Source organism: Echinops telfairi, unplaced genomic scaffold (genome assembly GCF_000313985.2).
Source record: "Echinops telfairi isolate 266 unplaced genomic scaffold, ASM31398v2 ScPeMD7_7468;HRSCAF=8506_0, whole genome shotgun sequence".
NCBI classification, from domain to species: domain Eukaryota; kingdom Metazoa; phylum Chordata; class Mammalia; order Afrosoricida; family Tenrecidae; genus Echinops; species Echinops telfairi.
Genome location: NW_022111369.1, coordinates 67688737 through 67698401, shown reverse-complemented (window position 1 = coordinate 67698401; position 9665 = coordinate 67688737). Strand labels below are relative to the sequence as shown.

Genomic DNA, 9665 nt, shown 5'->3' with positions numbered 1-9665 from the left:
TTTTTTTTTGTTTGTTTTTACTTACATAACACTTTTGTCTAAAGGCATCTCTTTTATAGTCCTATAAGACTCATGGAGAGATCTATCCATAAATATCTTGGATTCTTCTGCTAGCCGGTAACTTTTTCTAAGAAGTAAAAACTCTTGAAGTCTGGGACTAAGCGTAACATTCACTCAGGTTTAAAGATCTGCCCTTCTCCGTGTGCGTGTGCGTGTGCGTGTGCTTGTGCGTGTGCGTCCCCACCCAGATACAAAAATCACTCACACAATTCCATTTCAAAATTAGGGATTTTTCATCAAGTGGTATTTTCAGTAGTGGGAAGTAACAGTCATTCTAAAATCCTGCTTTTTAAAGCAGATTTCCTTTGTGTCCTAGGCCTGTAAATTTAGGAACAACATACCAGAGTAGAAATTAGATAAAAGAAGCTTAGGCCCATAGAGTTTGAGACTTAACGAAGGTTGTAAAGCTAATAACTGGCAGAGTAAAATGCAAATCAGGCTCTTACTACAGTTCCTGTGCCTTGGTTTTGCTTTGTTATATACCTCCTGCTACATATACGACTCAAGACTGCATAGCCTTTTCTTCATTACTACGGTGTTTCCCTAAGCAATTAATATTAAGACCCATGCTAGGTGCTCAGCATTGTTCTGAGGACTTTATATGTTTAAACTCATTTTAATCTTCATAAAAACCCAGTAGGGTAGGCACTGTTACTATCGTTATATTTTTAAATGAAGAAGCAGGCCCGGAGAAGAAAGTAGTTGGCCCAAGTTCGAACTCTGGTGAACCAGCCTTGCTCAGAGCCTGTGTCCTCAGCCACTTGTTACGCCGCTGCTCTGGGCAGCCACGCAGGCTTGGGGCAGCACATGCCATGCCCATTTGACCTCGTTTCATTTTCATAGCTATGCTAACTTGCACGGTTTCAAGTTGGCGCTATTAGACATGTACACTAAAGAATGTGTGGTTTGTTGCTTTGCATACCATAAAAATCTCCAGCTCAGATCTCTTTAAAAATTAAATTTTGTCACACATACTAACAGGAAGAGGAAAAGCCACCTAAGAATTTCCAAACATTGAATCTTTGATGAAAAAACAAAACTTAGGGCAGCCATGTGGCCCACCAGGCCCTTGTCCCCGTGTGCAGTGGGAACCTAGTGGATGGTAGGTGGAAGAGGCACTGCTGAGAGAAAGCAATGGCATATAATCCTTGTTTGCTTTGTAGACTTCTAGGTTGCTCCACGGAAATCCTTCCGCTCAGCTCATCCTCTCGGCGGCATTTCCACTGCAGCAGAGCGCTTTCCCTCCGGCACATCACCAGCAACACCAGTCACAGCAGCAGCAGCAGCTTGGTCGGCACAGGACTGACAGCTTGACTGACCCTTCCAAGGTTCAACCACAGTAGCACCAAGCCTGCCTCCTCTCTGACATCAAGGGAGGAAAAGGTTGGCCCATAAAGAGTTGCTCAGATGATCTGAGGACAGGAGGGACTTGCCAGCAGCATCCGGAGACGCAGTGTTCAGTGTTGTAGTTCCCAGGATTAGTGGGCAGGGAAAGGCTGCCTAGTGCTGCAGGTGGATATGAAATACCAGCCAGCAGGCAACCACAGGGACATAGCCAATCCTGACAGTGTTGTCGTTGCCCAGATAATTTTTGATGGAAAAGAGTCTATTGCCAAATGTTAAGATGCTCAGTTATGAAGCCTGACCTCCAGTGGATCAGAAAGGCACTGACGATGTTAGTAACTTTCAGTGGTCCTGTGCCTGTTATCAAGTGTTACAGAGGACACACCACCATGGCCATGCCAGGGGTTTGCTTACAACGATGCCATGAAGACAGTCAGTCCAATAGACTCCGTAGACGCCCCTCCTAAGCTCCGCTCCCTGTCCTGGTCGTGATAGAACAGTGATTACTCTCAGAAAGTCGTGTGGGTTCAGATTCTCTGTTGTACAGATGCTGTAAAAATATTATGTATATGTCTGGATAAAAGGAGAAAGCAAAAAAGTTTGTATGCTGCATGAAAGCATTCTCTCTTATAGATATGAGTACATCTCGTTAGATTTTGACACCGTTGAAAACTAACACAACCCGTTTTCCCTTTTGTTTACAACACAGTAGTGTTCTATTCCGTTTTCTGGGGCACAATCTCTTGCTCATAGTTTAGCTGTGATGTCACAGTTTGTTCAGTGAGGCATGATGTGCTGCTGGAAATGGATTTTTTTTCAGGTTAAATTATTGATACAGCAGGATTTTAAAGTTATTCAGAAATACCATCATTTCATTAGTTTTCAGTTACCTTTGTTTGAAAATAGGATTGCACTGCTTTATTTTAGGTGGTTGGGAATTTTGATCTCATAGTTTAATGTTGTTGGAAATATTTGTATAAGTGGTTTTCAGCAAGCCTGACAGTAATTTCAAGAATGTATCAGTTATAGGAGTGAAATTTGCACAGAAAACACGTTTTAGGCACTTTTTAACATTCTCAATGGTGGGAATTTTAACTTTTAAGATATGTTGGAATCTTTTTTATTATCTTTCACAATTTCAATGCTTCTTTTAGTCAGAAATGATTCAGGGTTATTTGAGGGGGGATAAAAAAAGCCCATAGTGCCTTGATTTTAATTCAGGTGATAGTTCACCATCTTGAGCTCATTTTCTGGTTTCGGTAGCAGTTTTGAAACCTGCTAGGACACTGAACAGCGTGTGGGTGTCGGTGGTCACCCTATGTTCCTGTGCAGACTGCTCAGAATCTCTTGGACTGGAGGTACGAATAATTTAAAATTTAAAAAATGACATCCTACTACCAAAGTCAGGAATGTGATCCCAAATTTATCTCCCTAAATTAGTGGGTTAATTTCCTTTAAAGATAATGAATCAATTAAGAATTGCCAGTAAATATTTGCTCCACATGAAATTGATTTTCCTTCAGTGAGAAAAGAAGTTTTAGAAATTGGCTGTGCCTTCTCTACAACATTAGGATGTTGTAACTTGTATGCTTTCTGAGCATTAACTAAGATTTCCTGTGGCAACATATTGTAAAGGTAATAAATTCCAACAGAAGTTAGATACTTAAAAAAAAAAAAGCGTTTTATACGTGTTATGGTATTGGTAACAGCTACCGAACAAAGGAAAATGCCAGATTTGCATGTTAAAATGTTGCTGAGAGAAAGGAAGGCAACAACCTAAGTCAAAATGGACCCTAAAGGAAAATGTTAACTATGACAGAGTTGAAGTGGTTAAGACACAAGCTTTGAAGAGTGAAAAGAACAACGCAGACTTGCTCAATAAAGGGGTCAGAGAAAAGCCAGGTCATTCCTTCGGCCTCTTCTGTTCTCCGCCATCACCCTTGAGGTGGACGCTTCATTCATCTTTCTGTGGAGAACTGGACCCGCCACACACTGGAGTCCGAAAATGAATGTTGAAACAGAAGCGAAACCACCAAAGACAGCCGATGCACGCCCCTTCTGTGAGCAGCGGCCGAGACCATCCGTAGCTCTCCCTGAAGGAGTCCTAGCTGCGTGATCACGCCCATGTATGTCAAGAAAAGTTGTCAGCATGTGTGTGCAGACACATACATGTATGCAGGCACAACTGATGTTGTAGAAGATGGTACCAAAACGGTTGTCTCCCCGCTTCACGTTGCCTTTCTTGACCGTATCATGCCATTCCACTTAGCGCTTAGAGTCGTGCCTCCTTGATTTATTGGTAAGAGTTAGGAATAGGAGTTAGCCAACAAACAAATATGAAGAACTGTAAGGCTTCCTATCACAGTACCATATTTCTTTAAAAGATGGTGAACAGTGAGTACTATGTACTTAGGTTAACAGACAAGACAAATCTGTCGACTGTTTATTTACTCACATCTATTATGTACTTAGGTTAACAGACAAGACAAATCTGTCGACTGTTTATTTACTCACATTCTTCTCCCCCAGTCTGAGGATTTCCTATCCCTCAAATACTATGGAAAGAAAACATGACAGGTTTCCTTCGTGATTCAGGTTTTTCCTGTTTAAGCAATGGCCAAGTTTAAAAGAACCACTCACACCTTTTCCTGCCGCCGTCTGAAGCGTTGAAAAAAAGAGCAGAAAAGCAGTTGCTTCTTCAGAGCTTCTGTCACCAAAGTCGTCAAAACCCCACATCCACAGCATGAAGATACCCAACGAAAACCCCTCTCAGCTCCTTAAAGATTGTACTTGACCCTCTGCTTTACTCGACACATAGTCAGTTTTCTTAAAGCATTTTTTCTGAGCGGCACTTTTTAGGAAGGCAGGAAACTGTTGAAGTAAGGGAAAATGGTAGCTGCTATGGAGTTACTCTGCTGCAATACGGCATGGCACGGCCTTGTTCGGCAACTAGGAGACCTACCTATGAGAAGTAACAGAATTGCTGCTGCGGGTGGTAGCAAGCCAGCACCTAGACACTTAGTACTCCAGTTTTAGAGTGGAAAATGTTGGAGGAAAAGTGAATGTATGTGTGTGTGTTTGTTTGTTTGTTTCAGGGGGAGGGGTCTTGGGGTGAGCATGTAAATAGGTACTACAATTCAATCTCTGAACTCCATCCTAACTGATGGGGGTCATTTGAGGAGTCCTCTGCTTTGTCACTTAAATCTGGTTCAGGAATGTTCTAGAGTTGAAAGGACGCCGGTGACCTTGAGTAGTTTGTCAAGCTCAGTGCAGAATAGTGAAAAGTCAGCTGGATTCTGCAGAAGTGATGATGGTCATTGCCTTAAAGTTCTGAGCTCTAAAGCAGTTCAGCTCTGTTGAGGGGCGCTTAGATAGAACTCGGCTTGGCCTGTTCTACTCTACGCAGACAGGTAGAGATCCTGAGTGCCCCTCAGCGTGCTTCATGGTGCAAACTTCTTAAAGTGGATCACAAAGGCATTTTACTCTAGTGTTGCTTGCCTCCGCTTTTCCCTTTCTCGACATTTCCTTAGTAACTAAGTTTGTTGATAAGTATTTGTGTAAAACTCATTCAAGCCTACAACCTTTCCAATGCCTACAACCCTGTTCTTTGTCCCACGGGAGTCAATGTTGGAAGGTATAAACACTGGATATTAATATTGTTGAGTGAGTCTAGTCAGGAGCAGGTTGATGGGAATTCTTAGTTGAGGGGAGAAGAAACAGCACAAGGGCACTTGCCATTTTCATAGAGAATAGAGAGCGCAAACCTTTCAACTTTGGGTTGGGTGAGCATTCTTCTAAAGGGAGCTTCTGAAGTAACTGCAAAGGAAAAGAGTCTACTATTTTTATAGCATATTTAATATATTTGTATATAACTACAAGGATACTAGGAACCTTCCACTTGACCCACTTTTCTAATTTACACCCTCGCCCCTTATTTTTTTTTTTGGCCATAGCACTAGTATAGCCTCATGCACATGGGTTAACGTGCCTACCGTCAGCCTACCAAAAGATAGTGCTGCTGCTCTGAGACAGGTGAGAAGTCGCAACTCTCATGCCCGGGGATCCTCCCTATGAGGAATAGCACACACTTTTCAAACAACCTACCACAGTTGAAAAGCATCATTTTGAAATGTAACAAGCACTTTATTGCAATTACTCATTTTGATAACGTTTATTATCTTAGGCATTTACTATTTCTAGAGGATCCCCAAATCATCACTTAGGTGAAATTATAAAATGACACATTTCTGAGAAATGTTTAGATCCAGTGAACCATAGTAGGTTTATGGGAGTGATTTCAAGGTAGCCAAATGAACTTTTGACTTTTGATTTGAACGTGGTGGCGTCGAGATTGTAGATTCCTCCGTGTTGCATGTGGACCTTACTGAAGACCTATCTTGCCTATTACGTGGACACCCAGAGACCAAGGAGCCTGTTTCCGTTCAGAAGTCTAGGAACATCGCATCAAGGCACGTAGACGTACAGAACGACTGAGGAGACTGGTGGTGAGAATCCAGAATACACCACCACATCATGAATTTCTCTTGAGTGTTTTGAATGTGCCCCAAAATATCGACGTATTATTTCAGTGTTTCCATTTGAATGGCTCTTGTAATAATTTTTTCACAGAAAGGACTGAGAAAACTACTACTCTGGAAAGAAAAAAGCATGCTTAATTTGGTCTTACTTGAATGTCTCGTATGGAAATATTGGGAGTGGATTTTGCTGGCAGAATTTTAATTCGGGGTGTTTTGACAGCTTTGAAGGCGCAAGAAAATAAGCTAAGCAGACCTAGGAGATATTGATGCTGTTTTTCATATCCCCTCCCCCATATCATCATTTTTAACACTACATTCCTTACCTATTTTTCTTAAATAAACAAGTACTTCACAGGTTGTTTTGAGTTTTGAACAGTGTTGTTAAGCTGGCTGGGTTTCCCCAAGGAAGTGCTCCGTAGTGAACCAGGGTCTTGTGTTTGAACAGACGGTTCAGTGACCACACCAGCAAACACTGAGGTGCTGCGCCAAGTGACAATCACAATAGTATTTATGGAAGGCTTTGGAGTGGTATAAGGAAACAATTGCTTTGAAAGCAGTTCTCTGGGTTTCTCAAATAAAAATGGCTAAATGTACTTGTGTTTTTATAAATATCTTTGTGTTGTCATCCCGTCAAAGGTGATGCCAGTGTCATATTTAATTTGTGGGGTTTTGTTCGGTAATCCTTTAGAGACACGGGTGCCAATTGCAGGGCGCCGTCCCTCCACATCTCAAACTCGGGTCAGAAAAGCAGGCAATTCCTTTCAAGTCTGCTTCATAAAGCTCCAGCTGGTCTCTATGTTCACTTGCTGCCTTTGATTCTGTATGGGCACATTTTGTAGTGCAACTTCCCAAACACAGCCAAAGGCCAGGATGGCGGCCACCTGCTTCGCCTATTTCTGGGAAAAGTTAAGGATTTAGAAAACATCAGGGGAGTGATGGGCAGCTTCTGATGGCCCTCATTATCACATCCACATCAGAGTTGGCAAATGTAGAAAGAAAAAGCAAATGCTTTTGTCAATTTGTTGTCTTTACATAGTGTGTTACTTGACCCTGTAAGATGATATAAAACCAACCCTCCACCCCAGCCCCAGCAAAGTTGTGTTTGAACATTGAAAGCCTAGGACTGGCGAGGCTCCGCCTTGCATCAGTATCTAGTGACACTGCAGGGTTCCTGGGGCAACTCCAGAGCAGCACAGACCAAGTACTGGGCACGGCGACATCATGGATCAGAACTCTCCTCTGTGGGGTTTTACCTGGCTGGGATTTTTTTTTTTTTTTTTTTTTGAAGGAGATCACCAGGCCTCTCTTCCGGGGTGTCTGTGTTGACTTAAACCTCCCAACTTTTCTCTTTAGCAGCTAAGCGGTATCTCTTTGCACCACCTAGCACCTCCTTAGGGAGTGGCAATTAAACCACATCATTTACAAGTTAAACTTAATGATGAAAAACATGTTGCTCAACCTGAGGGTTAAATTGAAGGTGATGTTTTCAAATGTATGCTTTTTAAATTTATGAAGAAACAAACTGTGGCATCACTTAATAAAACAACCTTCAAATGGTCTCTATTGTGTGTCCGAGTCGCCTGTCCTGGGCAAGCTCACTGGTGGTGATGGCTGTGCCAGTAAGTTAAGGGGAGGCTGTGCAATTGGAGTTGATGTTATATGACTAAGCCGCTTCTAACAAACATTTGGGCAAGACTGTCATGTGGACCACTCAGATTAGTTTAAAATGTATTTTACTTTAAGAGTTGGGGAAAGGCCCTCAGGAGGTTGGTATGTTTGCATTTACTTTGTATAAAGGTTGAAGCTCAAAGACAAGCCTAAAGCAGTGCTGTGTTGAAAGTGGTGAGTGCAGAAGGGGGAAGCAGGTTGATCTTCATAAATTTGAATCATTGCTCTCATTTGGTAGTTGTGACATCTTGCCAAATGCCTGTGTTCTGTGTGGTTCTGGGTGTGCTGCACACTACCCATCCTACTGCTTGGTTCTTGGCTTTACATAAATTCAAGAAGCTCTTGGCTGACTTCCCTGAGGGAGGAAACTGGAAATGGCAAACTGATCTTTCCTGAGTCAAGGATGGCCTTTTTTTCCCCCCCTTAAACATTTCATTGAAATACAAACAGATTTACCAAAATGAAACACAGATCTTAACAGGTTTTGCCTTCTACCAAAATTCTGAAATTGGACTGGACATTAACAGGAGAGATAAGGAACCTATCAATGGTGCTATATTAGCTTCTCCAGCGATTCCACAAGTTATACAAGGTGGTTATGTGATTAACTGCTACCAGAAAGGTTCCCGGTTCAAACCAACCCCTCAGCCATTCCACTCCGTCTTATACAAGTCCCGAGTCGGTGTGGGTATGCTTGGAAAGACACCATATAAAATATGTGGATCCAATATTGCCCTTTTCATTTGGTGTTCCTGACGGGTCACGTGTTCTTCCTACTTTCTGAAGCTGTTGGAGTAAGCTAGGATGTGTTGTAGCCTACCTCTTCCACGCAGGCCTCTTGCTGTATGATCGATTTCCCAGGTGACAGTGTGCACAGCTTTTTCAAATGCCCTGTACTGTATACAGTGCTGTCCCCATACACTCGTGTAATGTATTCTGAACCCGAAGTTATAGAAAAGAGCCAAGCAGTAGCATTTTCCCCCATAAATGGAAGTTAAAATAATCAGACCCTGCCTGTTTCCTTGCGCAAGTTTAAGAATAAAAAAATACCTCAGTGCTGTGATATCTTTTGGTATCGCCTGCATTTCTCAAAAGCTAACACCTGTGTATGTCACACATCACTTGTAAGAATCATGTTATTTTGGCTTTAAAAAAAAGGCTATTAAATATTTCAACATCACTATTGATACTTTAATTTCTTAATTGGTAAATTTTACCTCGTTGGAGTACTTAGGCTTCAGCGACCAGATTCTCGGCACAGTTCCATCCTGCTCCAGGGGCAGCCCCTCAGAAAAGCTGCACTGCACGTAGGTCTGAGACCCTGGAACCAGGCTGCCCGAACTACCAAGTTTGGAGTATGATAGCACCAGTTCTTTCCAACTGGGGGATTCCTCTCTTCTGAGATGAAGAATATTAGAATTCCTCTATCTCTGGTTTATAATAGCCTAAGGTGGCTGCCATCAGGTCAGCCCCAACCCATGGCAGTCTGTGCACAACAGTGAGAAACAGTCCAGTCAGGTGCCGACTGGCCTGTTCTCGGGTCTTCATGGTGTTTACCGGCTGACTTCGAAGATCGCCAGGCTTTTCTTCCAAGTACATCTTCATCTGGAAGTTCCGCGAAAATGCTTTCCCTGCATCAGCAACCCATACTTCCACTGACTTGAGGGTCTTAGCTGTGCAGGAGGTGCATCTACAGCGAAGCAAGGTCTCTCCTACGCAGGGGTTAAGAATTCTACCTGTGAACCATGCTGTCTCAGTCATTACTGCAAAAAAAATAGAGATGTGGCCAAGGGTCCTAACAGAGTTCTCAAAGTGCCCTATCTTTGACGTCCAGGGGCTGTTTTTGCAATCTTGCAATACATTTTTTAAAGTGTCCAAAAGCTTTCGTTTCATCAGGATGTACTACTTTCTAGAGCTCTTCACAGAAGTGGTTGGCTGCCTTCCCACAGCACTACTGCAGATTGGCTGTTGGCCTTGACAGTGCTTTGTGATGAGGGTGCTTTCAGTCTCTTCAAATGACAAGTCACTACCCATGGCAGACGAATGAATGACAAC

General features: G+C 42.6%; 1 protein-coding gene across 1 annotated transcript in view; it reads left to right on the top strand.

Annotated features, from left to right (window-relative positions):
* CLOCK (clock circadian regulator) overlaps positions 1-7501 on the top strand; it is an 87575-nt gene extending 80074 nt beyond the window's left edge. The window contains exons 22-23 of the mRNA XM_045284083.1: positions 1224-3817; positions 3877-7501. Of these exons, the coding sequence (XP_045140018.1) occupies positions 1224-1403 (180 nt within the window). The 3' untranslated portion in view covers positions 1404-3817; positions 3877-7501. The remainder of the gene's footprint in view (positions 1-1223; positions 3818-3876) is intronic.
* Positions 7502-9665: the final 2164 nt, after the last annotated feature.